We start from the raw sequence: 19,035 nt of genomic DNA, 5'->3' as shown, positions 1-19,035 counted from the left end.
GTGTATATATATATATATATATATATATATATATATATATGTATGTATGTTTTTTTTTTTTTTATCAGGGCACAAAGGATCGAGAAGGAGATTTCAACATATACAGCATCTACTCAAAGAGCAAAGACAGCCTGAAAAACTTTCTGAACACACCTGGTGTGATCAATAAAGATGCATTCACATTATTAGCAGGTACGCACTCTATTCCTCATCAAATTAATTACCTGAAATAACTAGTTTTGAGACTGTGACTAAATGAACCATGCACAAACCTGTTGGCTGCAATAAAGGGGTTGACATCAGGCATTTAGAAGCAGTTCAGGAGTTTGCAGATCAGCATGGACTTCCGTGGAAAGTTCAAGGAGTGATGAAGGTCTTACTGCTGCAGGATGAAGGACAGCTGCAGCTTAAAGAGAGGTAGGCTACTTAATCTTAAACGCCAAATATTATCTTTCCCAACACAGGATGATGCTTAAAGCAACTGTATGTAAGCTTTTACCTTAAAATATCAGTTTCAAAATGATTCTGATGACATGCACTTCTAAATAAGGTGAATGGCTCTTGTTTCTTTGACAAACGGAAGTTCACTGAGCGGGTACGAAATACCGCAAAAATAGCAGATTGCTTTACGGCAGCAATAAACGCACGTCTACAGACGAGGACTATGCTGAATAAACCGCTTTTGTGGAAAAACAGCTTATCGTTTAATGAATCTACAGCATATTGGCTAATATTCAACATGTTTGCCATTAAACATTAGTTTTTGGATTTATCTATTGTTAGTGTTTATGGACACAGACAATTTTGCGACAGGTTTTCAGTACTTTTCATTCATTTCTATGATAACAACCTGATTGTTCTAGATAAACACTTCATTCATAGATGTAAATATTTAAAGGTGAAACCCCATTTCAACAGATGGAAGATTGATTTGAAGTTATTTGTAAATCTCTTCAATGACGGAGAGAAATGCCCTGAAACTTCTTTTTGTTTTTAGACTTAATTGTTTTCATTACTTGAATGAGACGCTCGCCTTTCCCTCTTTTTATTTATTTATTTTTCTATTCAATTACTATTGATTTTTTTTATATAATTTGCTTTATTAAAATGCTGTATCAACATGAAAAACATTTGTAGGGTAGTTGACATATGCCATAAATGTTTGTATTTGAATTCTGTTTGAGCATTAAAAAATAAAAATAAAAATTCTATGGTATCCGCAAACAGCTGTCGCATAACTATGACAGAAATTCAATGACGTCAAGGGTGTAATGTGATTGGTTATCAAAGCACACCTGATCAAAGTTGGCCTTTAAGCTGCTGACCCCAATAATAAGAGCAGCCTAAGATAATATGATAAGCTATATCATAAGAGTACGGCTATCACTGTTATTACAACAGTGAATATTTACGACAGTCAATTCCACTCACTTATCTGAAGGGGGCTCCAAAGTCGCAAAAATACACGGAGCTATTACATAGTTTCTTTAATATCCCAAAACATGTCCATGCAGCATAAACGAAAACATTATCCCATTGTTATAATTTTCATTTATTTATATGAGTTTTGCGGATTTTGCAGGGTTTGAAATTTTTTTTTAACTAAAGAGCACATTTTATTTGCTTTAAAGGGGTCATAGGATGCTAAGAGCTGTTTTTGACAGGGTAAAAAGTGTGTTTTTTACACTACCATTGAGAAATTTTAACCAAACTATGTTACAGACTTTTCATTAAGACCCTAAAGAATCATATCAACTTGTGGAAAATGGGCATCCTATGACCCCTTTAAATACCTTATTTTTTAAAGAAGCGTTCGTAACCTTGTTTTTAATAGTTGACCTTTTCTTTTTATTTTCGATGTTTTCAGTTCCGCTGGACTCAGATTCGCGCCGCTCAGTGCGGCTCATGCACATCTGGTGAACAGCACATGGAAATATGGCGGAGACCATAACAGCTACAACTCAGTGCTGAACTACATTTCCCATAATCCTTCACTGTGTGTGATAGAGGAGGGCGGCACCGAGCCCATCTCCTGGCTGCTTGTGTACCAACACGCTGCTCTTGGTTTGCTCTACACGTTGCCACAACACAGACGGAAAGGCTACGCCAAGGCACTGGTGTCTATGATGGCCAAAAACCTCCTGGAGCGAGGACACCCTGTGTATTGTTTTGTGGAAGAGGAAAATGACTCTTCCTACAAGCTTTTCACCTCGCTGTTGTTCCAGAGTTCACCAGATTACAGGGCTGTGTGGTTTGAGCTCAATAAAAGACAATACATGCAAATATAAATCACTTTAAAGGTCACTATGGAGTTTTTAATCACCTCTTCATCATTTGTATTTTTTGTTTTGTTTATTTAAATAATTCTGTCATAGAAAAATCTGCATAAATGTCAGTGTGGAGTTTTTAATCACCTCTTCGTGATTTGTAATATTTTATATATATTTGCTTTTATATGCATATTTCTAGCACGCAAAATAATCTCCACATATGAAAACAAAAATCACTTTTTAGTCACCTCATCATTACTTGTAATATATATATGTAATATATATATATATTATAACATTCCTAGCATACAAAAAAATCGGAATATATGAACATATGCAAATATAAATCACTACAAATGTCAGGAGTTTTTCTCTGTATTATTTGTAATATTTTCTTTTTATTCTTTTTATTTTATATGCATGTTTGTAGCATACAAAAACATTTGAATATATGCAAATTAGGGCTGTCAAATCGATTAATCGCATTCACAATAAAAGTTTGTGTTTGCATAATATATCTGTTTGCTGTGTATATTTATATGTATATATAAATACACACATACATGTATACATTTAAGAAATATTTACACATATATATGTATTCATATTTACATATGATTCATTTTATATATATATATATATATGTTGCATAAATTCCTTTATTATATACATATATGTGTTTGTATTTATTTATACATACGTATATGTATATAGACAATACTGTACACACACACATATATTATGTAAACACAAACTATTATTTTGGATGCTATTATTCCCGATTAATCGATTTGACAGCCATAATGCAAATATAAATTACTTAATAATAATAATTATTTTTATTACTATTATTGTTATTTTTTTCTATTATATAAAACTATAAAATTTAACTAATCAATAAAGAAATATATTACTATTTCAATCATACTTCAGTACTTTAAAATAAACAATGATTATTTAATAATATTAACAATAGTATATAGTCATTTAAACGTTATAGTAATTCAAATGTAAAAAAATTAAGCTAATAAAATATTACTATTGCAATCATAATACTGTACTGTAAAAAATAATATTTGTCATTATTATCTATTTCAAAATCATATTTTTATTTTATTATTTAAATTATAAAACTTAAACTAATCAATAAAAAATTACTATTGCAATCATACTATTGTACTGTCAAATAAAAAACAAGTATTTAATAATATTAACAATTATTATTAATTTTTATAATTATAAAAATGTATACTTTTTATAATATTTTACATAATCATTTAATTTATAATAAAAATTATGAATATAAATATATAAAATATGTATGTAATACATGTAATAAAAATATAAAATATTACTGTTGCACTGTACAATAAAATATAATAATAATTATTATTATTATTGTTCAAAATATATTTATTTTATCATTATTTAAATTAGAAAAGTAAATTAATCAATTTATATTGCAATAGTACTATTGAACTGTAAAATAAAATTGTTTTATTTCACAGATTAACAGTAAAATTACAATACTAATATATACTAGTAAATATGGCTGTCTTCATTTCTTTGCATTCAACTGTTGAACTATTGACCTTTTTTATAGATTTATAAATGATTCTCATTACAAATATGAAAAGATGGTTGACACATTGCATTTTCAAATGCACAATATTGCATTTGAAAGTCCATATAAATACATAAAAAAAATCACAACCCTGTGTGAAGCTCCATGACTTACTTAGACCTCAGCATATATTTATAACGAGTCGTAGATCCCCGAATCTCTGGGCATCTCCACCGGACTGGCCGATCCGTCCGGCCGAGACGAACCCACATCCTGACCGGACGAACCCTCCCCGAGATCCTCCTGCGACAAACTCAGCGAAAGCTCCAGCTTTGGCGTCGGCGGCAGGATCAGGACGTTGCTCCTCACGGGACAGTCGCTCTCCGAGGGGTGTTTGAGCTTCACCTCGTTCAGGACGAGCCCCGAGTCCAGCTTCTCTGGAGGAGGGAGGAGTTTATTTGGCGGCGGCGGCGGCATGAGCTGCTTCTCGAACCAGTCGGGCTCCTGCTCGATGTGCTGGTGCATGTTACAGATGGCCACGTACAGCGAGCGGCCCGATTTGCTGCGGAAGTAGTTGCGTTTGCTGACATTCGGTGGCTGCGGCTCGCGGTCGGTCAGGCTGAGCTGGCGAGAGTGGAGTCTGGCGAAGAGCAGGGGAAGCTGGTCCATTAGTTTGTATTTGGGCGCCAGGCTGAGGGAAGTGGGCACGTCGCTCTCGTGAGAGTAGTCGAAGTACACCGACATGAAGCGCGAGAGGTCCGAGGACTTTTGATGCACCTCTTTGAGTTTTTCGGAGATCATCGCCGTGGCAACGATGAAAAGGTCTCTGTTGCCGGTGGAGTCGGATGCGGTCGGTTCTCGGTTGTTCTCCTTCGACGTGGCTTTGCCCTTACGGTGTCTTTTCTCCACGAAATACTTCAGGCCTTTGGAGCAGACGGTAATGATGAAGTGAGCCTCGTCGATACGCCGGCTCAGCCAGGACATCTGACCCTCCTTACAGATCTCCAGGTGCTGCCAGAGATCCAGCGCCACCTGAGCATTCACACACAGACATGTAGTCACATCTGAAACTATTTTACTATAAAAAAAAATTATGATTATTATTATTAACATTCAAAATATTTTATTTAAAATATTTTTAAAAATCAATTTAAAAAAATTATTTTGTACTGTAAAAAAAGAAATAAGTATTTAATAATCATAATAATTTAATATTTAATTATTTAAAATTAAAAATTCAACTAATCAATAAAGAAATATTACTACTGCAATAATACTATTGTACTCTAAGAAATAAAACAAGTATTTAATAATAATAATTAATAAATAACAAATATTTTATTTTGTTCATTATTTAAAACATAAAAAATAAACAAATCAAGAAACATATTACTGCAATAATACTGTAATCATACAATACTGTATAATAGAAAACAAATATTTAATAACAATAATCATCATCATTTTAATTTTACAAAACAACAGTAAAATTACAATAATAATATTTATGGCTGTCTTAATTTCTTTGCTTTCAAACATTTAACTACAGAACTTTTATTTTGGTGGAAAACCTCTGAGACCTTAAAGCTGGTTAGTTAATAAATAAACAATAGTTCATTGAATTTGTTCAAGTTAATTCCCAGTGCATTAAACTAATGTTAAAAGATGCAAAAAAAAAAAGATTTAAAAAATGTACTAGTAAATGTTGAAATTAACAATAACTAATATTAATGAAGACTGTAGAAGTATTTATTATTGTTAGGTTTATTATGACAACTAATGTAGTTAACTAATGTTAACAAATGACTGTAAAGTGTTTTCTTTGGAATAACAATCACTGATGATTCATGCACAGGATCACGACCAGGAATAAGTATTAGGAAAGTAAATAAATTAATTTCTTATTTCCGAGGGTGTAGGTTTGATTTTGGCATTGCTGGGAACATAACGTCAGACAACAGACATTTAATTGTTTGATCAAAATTATTGCTAGGGATAATTTAGTAGTGGCTGGATATTGGTAGGGACATGTCATAGCATCTCTACTAAACTCTACAGCCTTGCTTATTTCATGTTGACATCTGGATTACTCTCTGTGGAATAATGTGGGTGATCAAAGAGTCTTCAACTTTCTCCTGCCACTAGAGGGCGTCATCAACAAACATTTCAAACCGGTCAAACTTTTTTTGAAAGAAGTGTCTTCTGCTCACCAAGGTTGCATTTGTTTGATCAAAAATGCAATAAAATTGTGAAATATTATTACAATTTAAAATAGCTGTTGTCCATTCGAATATCTGTTAAACTGTAATTTATTTCTGTGATCAAAGCTGGATTTTCAGCATCATTACTCCAGTCTTCAGTGTCACATGATCTTCAGAAATCATTCTAATATTCTGATTTGCTGATGGAACCTGTGATACATTTTATCTTTCAGGATTCACAGATGAATAGAAAGTTCAAAAGAACAGCATTTAGTTGTTTTGTAGCATTATAAATGTCTTTACTGTCACTTTTGATCAATTGAATGCATCCTTGCTGAATAAAAGTATCATCTTTGAACGGTAGTGTATTTCCTGACCTCACAGCCGCAGAAGTCCTGCAGGAAGAAGGCGAAGCTCTGGATGACGGCGAGGTGTTTGGGACAGTCTCTACTGGAGTAACAGATGAAGATCTTGGGTCTGGGCCAGGGTCTGTCTGCGCTCAGCGCCGTGGTCTGAGATGAAGACTCTGAGCTCTCCTCGTCCAGGTGGGAGTAGATGTTCTCTGCAGAGGAATTCAGATCAGAGACGGGAATCTAACCAGGATCAATTGAGATTTGTAGCGAGTGGAAAAAAAGCACATTTATTGTTTCCATATGATGAGAGCTCCTTTTAGAGCACTGGAAGAACTGAAAGTAAAGCCTAATTGGTCCATGTTAGAGCAACAGATGTTTTTGTCTTACATCCCCCCTAATCCACCTTCACAAAAATGTACCTTGGTAACCATATTTTAGCTTAAAATACCATAGTTATTGGAAAAAATCCCATAGACTTGGAGGCTAAACGTATCTAGAGCAGGGTTATTTGTAATATTGTATTGTATTGTAAAACATTTCCATTACTTGAAATGTAACGGTTTGGTTAAAAAAACATTTTTAAAAAATCATTACTTCACATAAAATAAACCACTAAAATAAAATATTTTTTAAAAACTTGTAAAAGAAACTATTTTATTTCGGCAGTTGACTAAAACTTAAACAATAAAAAAATTATTTTTGCTACTTATAAATATTAAGTAGCAAAAATAAAAAAATTTAAATTTAAATAAAACTTTAAATATTTTAAAAAACTTAACTTATTTTGTTTCAGCTAGTTTTCATTAATTGAAATTTTTTCATTAATTTAAATAAAATAAACATTAACTGAAATAAAAAAAAACTTTTGAATTCTTTTTTTTATTTCAGCTAGTTGACAAAATAATACCTTTAAAAATGTGTACCTTGAAATAAAATAAACGTTAACTAAAATAAACTAAACTATTAAAGTAGTAACCTATTTTATTTCAGCTAGTTGACTAAAACTAAACACATAAAAAATAAAACAAACATTAACTGAAATAGAATAAAATACAAAAAAATCCTTAACTTATTTTATTTCAGCTAGCTGACTGAAAGTAAAACCAAAAAATTTTTTTCATTAATTGAAATAAAATAAACATTAACTGAAATAACATTGTAAAAAATTATTTTTATTTCAGCTAGTTGACTAAAACTAATACCTTTAAAAATGTGTTACTTGAAATAAAATAAATGTTAACTGAAATATCAATGAAGTATTTTTGACTAAAACCATAAAAAATAAAATAAACATTAACTAAAATAAAATAACGTACAAAAAACTTAAAACTTGTTTTATTTCAGCTAGTTGCCAAAGCAACATTTCTAATTTTCATTTAGTTCAATTTAATGTACTAAAATAACTAAATAAAAACTGAAATAAAAAATTTATAAAAACTAGAGGGAAAAAAACTAATAAAAATGACAAAAACGTAATTACTAAAACTTTAAAATGAAAATGAAAAAATAAAATACAAAAATAAAAGTGATTTCAAAATATAAATTAAAACTATATTAGTATCTCAATGATACTAAAATAATACTGATTTAGAGACCAGAAGAAACTTTTTTGTGCCACTAAGCAACCAGAACATCCTTAACTAACTGGCAATGCCCTAACAACCACCCAAAACACCCTAGCAACGTGTAATAAGACACTCTGCACACCTTAGCAACCACACAGGAACGCCATGGCAACCCTAGAATTGTGGCGGTGACAAAAGTTCTTCAGAAAATGAAAAACCTAGTTAGGATTTCACAGATATAACAGTAACTGTAGAAACCAAGGTATTCTATGAGGTTTTGTGAGGGGAATCTTCCCAAAACGTTGGAAACTGAACATCATTTTGCTTCTGTAAGACGCATTACACACTAACAGGCTTACAGGAGTTTCTTTTGTGAGGAACGAGCAGAGCTGCAGCAGAATGGCGTGAGCACAAACGCTGAGATTTCACCACGCATTAATCCTGGTCAATGCCGTCAGATTACAGAGATCAGTTTACAGATACCAGATGATGATACAGAGCCTCGCTAATGATGGACACGCACCTTGCTGTTTCTTGCGACACATAACGGTGAAGAGAGTGGCGAAGGCCGACATGATGACCAGCGGGACGGTGATGGCCATGGCGCGGATCGGTCCGGCCCACGGAGAATGCACTGCAAACACAAACAACATCTGATCAGTCTGAATACAGACGCTAAACATTCAAAAGTATGAAAACGGCAAAGCCTTTTTACCTTGGCTCACGTGGTACTGCGTCTGTTTTCTGGTCGAGTTGTTGTCATCGCGAAGCTGCAGGAATAGCAAAGCAGATTTGTTCTGCTTAGTTCAATAAATGTTAAATGAAACTCATTTAATTGCATATGAAATGAATAACGCGCATACCTCTATTGCGTAAGTTCCTGGAGTGACGTCTTGTAGAACACATGTAGTTTTGGGGCCATTTTGCTCCTGCAAGGAAAACAGAGACACATTATTTAAAAATGTGTAATGCATTTTATGTAAAATTACATGCAATGATAATATAATATCTGGGTCATTCCATAAACCAAGAGCTACTTGTGGCCTTCATTAACAAATGTGTAAATTAATATGATGCACCAACTTTTAAAGGAATAGTTCACCCAAAAATGAAAATCTGCTGAACATTTCCTCACCATCAGATCATCCGAGATGTAGATGAGTTTGTTTCTTCATCAGATTTGGAGAAATGTAGCATTGCATCAGTGTCTCAGCAATGGATGCTCTGCAGTGAATGGGTGCCGTCAGAATGAGAGTCCAAACAGCTGATAAAAACATCACAATAATCCACACCACTCCAGTTCATCAGTTAATGTCTTGAGAAGTAAAGAGCTGCGTGTTTGTAAGAAACAAATCCATCATTAAGACGTTTTAACTTTAAAGCATTGCTTCTGGATAAAATTAAAGTCTACAATCCATAATAACGCTTCCTCCAGTGAAAAAGTCTCTCTCCTGTTGTTCTCTCACATCAAAATCCACACACATATTTGTTTAGAGCTGTTTTTGCTTGTAAACGGTGCTTGATCTGTGCAGATTTCTCTCCTGATTCAGACAAGACGAATTTTTCATTGGAGGAAGCATTATTATGGATTATGGACTCGTATTTTAGCTAAAAGCAACCTTAATGATGGATTTGTTTCTTACAAGCATGCAGCTTTTCTCTTCTCAGTATGTTAACTGATGAACTGGAGTGGTGTGGATTGTGATGTTTTTATCAGCTGTTTGGACTCTCATTCTGACGGCACCCATTCACTGCAGAGCATCCATTGGTGAGCAAGTGATGTAATGCTACATTTCTCCAAACCTGATGAAGAAACAAACTCATCTACATCTCGGATGGCCTGAGGGTGAGTACATTATCAGCAAACTGTCTTTGAAAATGTGATGTGCATTGAATTTTCTTTCTAATAAACACCTTAAAGTGCCATTACTTTAAGAACAAGGCTGGAAAAAGCTAAACAAACAGTTAAACTGTTCACCCTGTTACTTACATTAAGGTAAACATTCAAACACAAGGATCCTAAACTTGCAGTTTATGTTTACAGATGCTCTACATTAAAACAGGGTTTCTAATGCACTCAGTTTCTTAGAAACCTGTGGTGGGAAAGTGAAACGATAACAATGATCTCACAGAGATCCATAGAGCGTCTGAACTCTGGAATCCCCCGTTGGTGGCATCGTTCACCTCAAATTTCACCTCTTTCTATTATCGCTACAAACAATGCCACCCGGCCCGGCTACAGATATGACCGCTGCGCTCTTCTGAAAAAGGCCAGGACAATGCTTTTACACCCTCTAATAGGAAGAAGATGTGAATAAGAATTGTTCAAAAGAACCAGGTCGTGTTCCAAAATGACACAAATATGAAACACCTCATGCTGGTGTTGAAATAATAAAACCTCTAAATGAAATCAATCCCAACATTGTGGTTCCAAGAGAATAAAGATTTTGCTTCAGCCAAAGCCTTACAGAGATAACTCAAAAAATGACAAAAAAACACCATAAAAGTGCACATTTAAACATGGAGCGTCATTTATCTTTCTGTTGTTAATTAGCCATTTAGTGTGTCAGTGAACTTCACTGTTTATGGATATTTAATGCTTAATTGCTTGTAGCACTCAAACGCGTATTAGAAATAAAATGTATAATAATAATTTAAAATGATAACAATAATAATGTTTATTCATATATAATAATAATTATTATTATTATTTATTTTATTTGAAATGTGCTTTTCTAAAATACTATTACTAGTAGTATTTATTATTATTTAATATAATTATTATTAATTATGCTAATTATAATAAATATTATGAACATAATTAATTATTAATACATATTTATTAATTCATTGCATCAATAATCATTATTGACATTATTATTAATAAATAATAATTAATAAGTACTACTACTACTAATAATAGTAATAATAATAATTTAGCCAAATATAAATTATTATTAATAATTAATTATTATTACATAAAAATATTAATATTATTATTATTAGGATATTCATTTTTATAATTATTATACATTTGATTTGTAATGTGATCTTCTCAATTACTATTACCAGTAGTATTTATTATTTAATATAATTATAATTATTAATTATAATAAAAATCATCATCATCATCAGAATAATTATAAAAATAATAAATAATGAATACACATTTAATCATTTATTGTATTGATAATAATTATTTACATTATTATTAATAAATAATAAGTACTACTACTAATACTAATAGTCATGATAATAATTCAAATATAAATAATTATTATATATTATATTATAATAATTACTATTATTGTTGTTATTATTATTATTATTATTAGAATATAAATTTTTTATTATACATTTTATTTGTTATGTGCTTTTCTCGATTTCTATTACTAGTATTATTTATTAACTTTATTATTATTAATTAATTATTATATACATAAATAAATAAATAAATAAATAATAATGATATAATCACTCATTTATATTCTTGTCATATGTCTTCAAAATATGTCTTGGGCTTCCATTCCTTTAGATAATTTTTTGGAGCCTAACAGCCTCCGTCCCAATTCGACTCAGTTTCTCTGTATGGAGAAGAGCAGCATGAGCATACTTCTCACAGAAGACTGTTTCACAGAAGAAAGAAAGTCAAATGCATTTGAATGACACAAGGGTGAGTAAATCACAACAGAATATCCATTTTCAGCTCAACTATCCCCTGAAGACAGTTAGTCCTGAACCAAACATACATGTCCTTCGCAAAAAAGAAAGACAGATAGCCGACTTCTAACTCCCAGCGCAGTTTCTAAGTGACAAAGTGCTGCTGTGAAAGCTCTCTGCTCTTTACATTTCCATCTCCAACACAACCAAAGTGTGGAAAGCAGCGACTCAACAGGATAAGACTATATATTATTCCAGCTGTCTGGGAAGAGCATTACACGCATTAACCCTGAACATCTCACTTCCTGCTAGAAAAACCGTGTGTGTGCAAAGCTAACAGTATGCAAACACTTACAGTTACCCGATGATGCAAACATGCAAATCATTAGGAAACACTCCTCGAAATGACATGAGAGTGAGCATTTGGGGTGAATTATGAATGCAAATGTTTATTAATTTGTGCCAGGATTTTCCAATGCAATTACTAGGTAAACTGCTCACAGGTTTGCAGCGTTTGAGTCTGAAGGGCCCCTCCTGTCTGAGCTTGTAGTACAGGTAGTAGATGGTGAAGCCGAACGTGGAAGGGGCGTGGTCAAACACAACATGCAAATTAGATCCGAGCTGAGAAACATTCAGCATCTTGGGCTTCCAGACTGTCAGGGAAGAAAGAGAAAGAAGAGCAAGGTTGGTTTTGGTTTCATTTGAAGTCCCTGTTTAGGCCGTTTCACAGCTTGGCTAACAAAAACAGATGAATTGGATTTGACATTTTTTCTCTCTCTAAAGAACTCACATGGTTTGCAGACGAGGTTATCTGGGCCAAGAAGCACTTCACAACCTGTGAGAACGCAAGGAACAAGAAACTACTTCATTTTTTTTGCACAATTTTTCTAATAGCAGTCAAGTCATTTTAAACATCCATTAAGTTAGAATATGACACTAACTGATTGTAAAAAAAAAAATGTAATATTTTATAAATTATTTTAATCATATTTAGAAAAAACTAAATGAAAAATAGAAATATATCTAATAATAATAACAACAACAAATTATAAATTTTAAAATTAAATTATAAAATTAACAAATAAATGATCATTATTTTACAAGTATTTTAATTACATTTATAATTAAATTATAAACATTTAATTATACATTTGTCATTTTGTGTACCAGATATAATTAAAAAATATATATAAAAACCTCAAATGAATATTTATAAATATTATAAATCATAGTAATAATAAAAATAAACTATAAATATTATAAATAAATTACAAAATAAATTATAATTATTTTTAATTATATTTATAATCCCATTTTAAACATTTAATTATAAATTTGTCATTTTGTATAACAGGATATGTTTTAATGATTTTAATTATAATTCTAAATATTTTTTTGGTAAAAACCTCATTAACATTTAATAAATAAATAAAAAATTTTTTTTCCAAAATCCTAAAAGAATATGGCCAGAAACACATTTTTTTTTTGTAGAGTATGTTTACTTCTACGCAAAAAAGATGGCAATTTTTAAAGTAATTTTTAACGTTAAATATCCATTAAGTTAGAATATAAAACAATAACTAATAGTAAAAAAATAAGTAATTTGTCATTTTGTGTACCAGAATATTTTTTAATTATAAATTGTTTTTTAATGGCATTAATATTTATAAATATTTAATAATAATAATAATAAATATTTAATTATATATATATTTTTTTTCCTAAAGGTAGGATAAAATAAAGCCACAAACATGTTTTTTATAGTATTGTTTCAGGCTTAACACTCACTGTTAGTGCGCAGAAAAGATGGCGGAAAGAAGCTGTCGTTCAAGAACGTGGGAAACGGCACGATTCTGACCATGTAGTCCGTCTCAAAGGTGAGACCAGAGAAGGGCTGTGAGCTCATCCTCTGTTGGGAAAAACAGATGAATATGAACATAAAAATTCATTTCCACTAAATTTTGTGTCTAATATAAAGCATATTATACTTACAACGGTTTTGTAAGAGAAGTTAAGCTGTCGCGGATCCTTTAGGATCATGTGCTGGCACTGCTTTCCCTCGGGATTCTTGTCCTCCAGATACACTCTGAATCCTTTCACATGTTCAATACCTAGCAGATCAAACAGGTCGCATGAATTAAAGGGGATTAGATTATATAAAAGCAGACATAAATCCAGATGACTGCAGCAAACCTGTGCAACCGATGGCTTTGAAAATGCATAAATGATCAAGCAATTCATGTTTGCATTGTACCGAAAGAAATTATAGAATGGATCACATCCTAAAAGGCATTCAAAGGAACATATTTTTGCATTTCATATTGGGAGTTTGTCAAGGTTAACTGGCTCAAAAATGTAAATGTAGCCTTTTATGGAAATTCTTCACCCTTCTGATCTGAATAAATAGGTTGTTTTTGCTACTGTACCATTAATTCTTTGATAACTGGTGCAATTCATATTGTTGCATTTTTTTGTTGATTTATAATGTTAGACAATGTTTTTTGGTAAATATAGCTTCTTATGGCCATATTCCACCCTTTCTGATCTGAATAAACAGGCTGTTTTTGCTATACTGTACCTTTAAGATTTTCAGTTATCTGATGCAATTCACATTTATAGAATAGGTCACACACTAAAAAGCACCAAAAAGGAAATATTTTTGCATTTTATTTTTTCTTGGAGCAACTTTTTAATATTAGCCAAAAATGTAAATGTAGCTTTTTATGGCCATTTCAGATCTGAATAAACAGGTTGCTTTTGCTACTATACCTTCAAGATTCTGTTAACTGATGCAGTTCACATTTTTAGAATAAACCACATTCTAAAAAGCATTAAAATTGATTTTTTTTTTTTTTTTGACTTATGATGTCGGTCAAGGTTTATTGGCTCAAAAATGTAAATGTAGCTTTTCATGGCCATTTTTCACTCTTTCAGATCTGAATAAATAGGTTGTTTTGCAACTGTACCTTTAAGATTCTCAGTTAACTGATGCAGTTCACATTTTTAGAATAGATCACATCCTAAAAAAGCATTAAAAGGAACACGTTTGCATTTTATTTTTTCTTCGAGTTGATTTTAAATGTTAGTCAAGGTTTATTAAATATAGCCTTTTATGGCCATTTTCACCCTTTCTGACATGAATAAAAAGGTTATTTTTTCTACTGTACCTTTAAGATTCTTAGCTCACTAGCACAAATCACGTTTATAGAATAGATAACAACCCAAAATGTATTAAAGGGGACATATTTTTGCATTTTATTTAGTTATATTTATTTATTTTATTAAGGGACTTCAGATTAAAAGTAGCCAATTTGGCTAAATTTGACATTTTTACATGTGTGTATTATTAATGTGTATTGTCCCTCATTAAATAAATATATTTTTTTATTTAGTCAAGGTGTATTGGCTCAAGAATGTAAATGTAGCTTTTTACTACCATTTTCCACCGTTTCTGACCTGCATTAAACAAGCTGTTTTTGCTACTGTACCTTTAAGATTCTCAGTTAACTAGTGCAATTCTTGGCCGAAGCACTTAATATGCAAATATGGGTGGTTATAGAGCATACTCCTTGTAGATTTTTTACATTTTCTAATGAGTTTACAGCATTGTGAAACACCATAGACAGCTGTATAGTTTGGCCTTACAGCATAAGTTTGAGTCTGCAATTTCAGATGTGTGGGATGTGCACAGAACCTCCTGTAAACCTGCTTAAGTCCCGCCATAAACTTTCAGGACTGGAAACGGCATGAAACTTTTAAAGCATGCACCATTTTTCCCCTTCCTTTCTTTCCCTCTGTTTCTTTTTTTATTAGCACCCCTGAAGACAGAGCGGACGGGAGCGTGCGTGCCAGCGGAGCATTCCCGTGCCCTTCAAAGTGTGCCAGCCTGCCTCCCTTTTAATTAGATTTCTGTCTTATCAGTTGCAGAGGGAAGAGGGGAGAAGGGAGAAGAAAAGGCTCCCGCACACATTCCGTGTGGTTCTGATTACCGCGGCGGGGAGCGGCCTGATGGGACGGGTGTAACTCCACACCTCCGCCAGCCTACAGATAGCACAGACATAAATCCAGATGACTGCAGCACACCTGTGCAACCGATGGCTTTGAAAATGCATAAATGATCAAGCAATTCATGTTTGCATTGTACCGAAAGAAATTATAGAATGGATCACATCCTAAAAGGCATTCAAAGGAACATATTTTTGCATTTCATATTGGGAGTTTGTCAAGGTTAACTGGCTCAAAAATGTAAATGTAGCCTTTTATGGAAATTCTTCACCCTTCTGATCTGAATAAATAGGTTGTTTTTGCTACTGTACCATTAATTCTTTGATAACTGGTGCAATTCATATTGTTGCATTTTTTTGTTGATTTATAATGTTAGACAATGTTTTTTGGTAAATATAGCTTCTTATGGCCATATTCCACCCTTTCTGATCTGAATAAACAGGCTGTTTTTGCTATACTGTACCTTTAAGATTTTCAGTTATCTGATGCAATTCACATTTATAGAATAGGTCACACACTAAAAAGCACCAAAAAGGAAATATTTTTGCATTTTATTTTTTCTTGGAGCAACTTTTTAATATTAGCCAAAAATGTAAATGTAGCTTTTTATGGCCATTTCAGATCTGAATAAACAGGTTGCTTTTGCTACTATACCTTCAAGATTCTGTTAACTGATGCAGTTCACATTTTTAGAATAAACCACATTCTAAAAAGCATTAAAATTGATTATTTTATTTTTTTTGACTTATGATGTCGGTCAAGGTTTATTGGCTCAAAAATGTAAATGTAGCTTTTCATGGCCATTTTTCACTCTTTCAGATCTGAATAAATAGGTTGTTTTGCAACTGTACCTTTAAGATTCTCAGTTAACTGATGCAGTTCACATTTTTAGAATAGATCACATCCTAAAAAAGCATTAAAAGGAACACGTTTGCATTTTATTTTTTCTTCGAGTTGATTTTAAATGTTAGTCAAGGTTTATTAAATATAGCCTTTTATGGCCATTTTTCACCCTTTCTGACATGAATAAAAAGGTTATTTTTTCTACTGTACCTTTAAGATTCTTAGCTCACTAGCACAAATCACGTTTATAGAATAGATAACAACCCAAAATGTATTAAAGGGGACATATTTTTGCATTTTATTTAGTTATATTTATTTATTTTATTAAGGGACTTCAGATTAAAAGTAGCCAATTTGGCTAAATTTGACATTTTTACATGTGTGTATTATTAATGTGTATTGTCCCTCATTAAATAAATATTTTTTTTTATTTAGTCAAGGTGTATTGGCTCAAGAATGTAAATGTAGCTTTTTACTACCATTTTCCACCCTTTCTGACCTGCATTAAACAAGCTGTTTTTGCTACTGTACCTTTAAGATTCTCAGTTAACTAGTGCAATTCTTGGCCGAAGCACTTAATATGCAAATATGGGTGGTTATAGAGCATACTCCTTGTAGATTTTTTACATTTTCTAATGAGTTTACAGCATTGTGAAACACCATAGACAGCTGTATAGTTCGGCCTTACAGCATAAATTTGAGTCTGCAATTTCAGATGTGTGGGATGTGCACAGAACCTCCTGTAAACCTGCTTAAGTCCCGCCATAAACTTTCAGGACTGGAAACGGCATGAAACTTTTAAAGCATGCACCATTTTTCCCCTTCCTTTCTTTCCCTCTGTTTCTTTTTTTATTAGCACCGCAAAAATGTGAGAACTGATGAAGAGGAAGTTTTTTTGTGAAGAAAATGGCATACGATAACTGAATATGCGGCAGTGCAAATGAGATTTGTGAAAGACTATGTGAAAAATTACTTAAATTCTTGCCTTTTATTGTATTTTTTGTCCTTTTTGGAGGTTAAAACATATTGCTGGTCACAAAATGCTTTCATTGCATGGAAAAGAGCATCTTTAAGACTGTCCAAAATATCTTTGTGGGTGAATAATTGATGCATTTTAATTTTTTGGGTGGACCGTCCCTTTAAGCTAAGTGCATGAGGAAAAGGCCCCACACCCAAGGCTTTCTTCTTCGAGATTCTTTAATATACACCTGAGCTGTGTCAAGTCCTGCCTTAGTCAAAAGAATTAACCTCGAGCGAACAACAGGCAACACTGTCCCGCTTGTCAGCCGAAAGCTCGCATTACCAAGTTCAATAGCGCCCTGGCAGACGGAAGCGAGGGACATCCCCGTCTTTCCCTCAGCCACACACGCACACATTCCTCCCAGGACAAAAATCACAGTGCTGCTATGTGCCGATCTATTCCCGTCTCTTGGACGGATCCATGGGACTGTCAGGGCTGAAGAATAATACGGCCCGGGAGGAGGGAACCAGCGGCTTTGATCAGGAAGAGCAGGAACTCTCTTTGAAGAGCCTTTCTTTGAGCTCCTGTTCCATTCTCTCCAGGCTGGAGATGGACTAAGATAAATCACCCTCATGTGCAACCACCCGTGCAACACACATGCACTTTAAAATGCGCTTTGTTATGGGTTCGTGCACGCTAATGGAAAGTGCAGACACGCAGAAATCTCTGTTTTAGGACTGTTTGGAAACACAAACTTTTCCATCGACTGAACCACTAATGGTTATTGATTTCAGTTGAGGGAAGTAACTGACTAAAATTAGTGACATAAAAAACGTTATTTTTCAGTAAGTTCACAGTAAGTCAACTTTGCCATTAAGAATCATATATATATTATATAAAATAGTATAAAATATAATAAGTTTTGCTCTCAAACACAGTATATTTGATTGCATTTAAAAAAAAGACACAAATATAACTAATTATGGAGCCATATGATAATTTTGTATAGGAAACATGCGCATGCATGATTCTAGGTTTGTTGTCAGAAACCAAATGCTATTGCTTCTGGTTTGTCTCATAACTGAACGCAAAAATGTGAGAACTGATGAAGAGGAAGTTTTTTTGTGAAGAAAATGGCATACGATAACTGAATATGCGGCAGTGCAAATGAGATTTGTGAAAGACTCGCTTTGGATAAAAGCGTCTGCTAAATGCATAAATTATTATTAATTAATTATTATTTATTTATTTATATATATATGCAAAGAAACATTATATAAATTATCAGTCTTTATTATCAGACAAATTCACACTAAATGCAACTACTAAATAAGCAAAAAAGTGAAAAAAGTAGAAAATAGAAATAGAAAATAAAAATGCAAAAAACAAATATATATTAATGTAAATATATAATCTAACAAATTACACTAAATGCAACTAATAATATATATACTGTATATATATATATATATTAATAAATATGCAAACATAAGCATTCATACATGTACAGACACACATAAATTTTTTTTGCATATATTATTTGGCATTTAGTGTAATTCGATGTACATTCATATATACATATACATATACATACACACACACACACACACACA

The 19,035-nt window shown here is 32.4% G+C and overlaps 2 protein-coding genes across 3 annotated transcripts in view; one reads left to right on the top strand and one right to left on the bottom strand.

Moving 5' to 3' along the window:
- LOC107712967 (glycine N-acyltransferase-like protein 3) overlaps positions 1-2,371 on the top strand; it is a 3,934-nt gene extending 1,563 nt beyond the window's left edge. Inside the window, exons 3-5 of one of the 2 annotated variants that reach the window (XM_016518366.1) lie at positions 69-192; positions 291-417; positions 1,868-2,371. In XM_016518366.1, the coding sequence (XP_016373852.1) occupies positions 69-192; positions 291-417; positions 1,868-2,288 (672 nt within the window). In that variant the 3' untranslated portion in view covers positions 2,289-2,371. The remainder of the gene's footprint in view (positions 1-68; positions 193-290; positions 418-1,867) is intronic. The other variant, XM_016518365.1, reaches the window with a different exon arrangement.
- Positions 2,372-4,026: 1,655 nt separating this feature from the next.
- Positions 4,027-19,035, bottom strand: part of LOC107712952 (interleukin-17 receptor D) — a 42,203-nt gene continuing 27,194 nt past the window's right edge. Inside the window, exons 4-12 of the mRNA XM_016518351.1 lie at positions 13,606-13,724; positions 13,402-13,522; positions 12,404-12,448; positions 12,115-12,266; positions 8,817-8,882; positions 8,669-8,723; positions 8,477-8,587; positions 6,413-6,597; positions 4,027-4,866 (exon numbers count right to left, since the gene is read on the bottom strand). Coding sequence (XP_016373837.1) covers positions 4,027-4,866; positions 6,413-6,597; positions 8,477-8,587; positions 8,669-8,723; positions 8,817-8,882; positions 12,115-12,266; positions 12,404-12,448; positions 13,402-13,522; positions 13,606-13,724 — 1,694 coding nt within the window. The remainder of the gene's footprint in view (positions 4,867-6,412; positions 6,598-8,476; positions 8,588-8,668; positions 8,724-8,816; positions 8,883-12,114; positions 12,267-12,403; positions 12,449-13,401; positions 13,523-13,605; positions 13,725-19,035) is intronic.

Source organism: Sinocyclocheilus rhinocerous, unplaced genomic scaffold (assembly GCF_001515625.1).
Source record: "Sinocyclocheilus rhinocerous isolate Xijiao unplaced genomic scaffold, SAMN03320098_v1.1 scaffold147, whole genome shotgun sequence".
NCBI classification, from domain to species: Eukaryota; Metazoa; Chordata; class Actinopteri; order Cypriniformes; family Cyprinidae; genus Sinocyclocheilus; species Sinocyclocheilus rhinocerous.
This window is presented reverse-complemented; position numbering and strand designations above follow the sequence as displayed.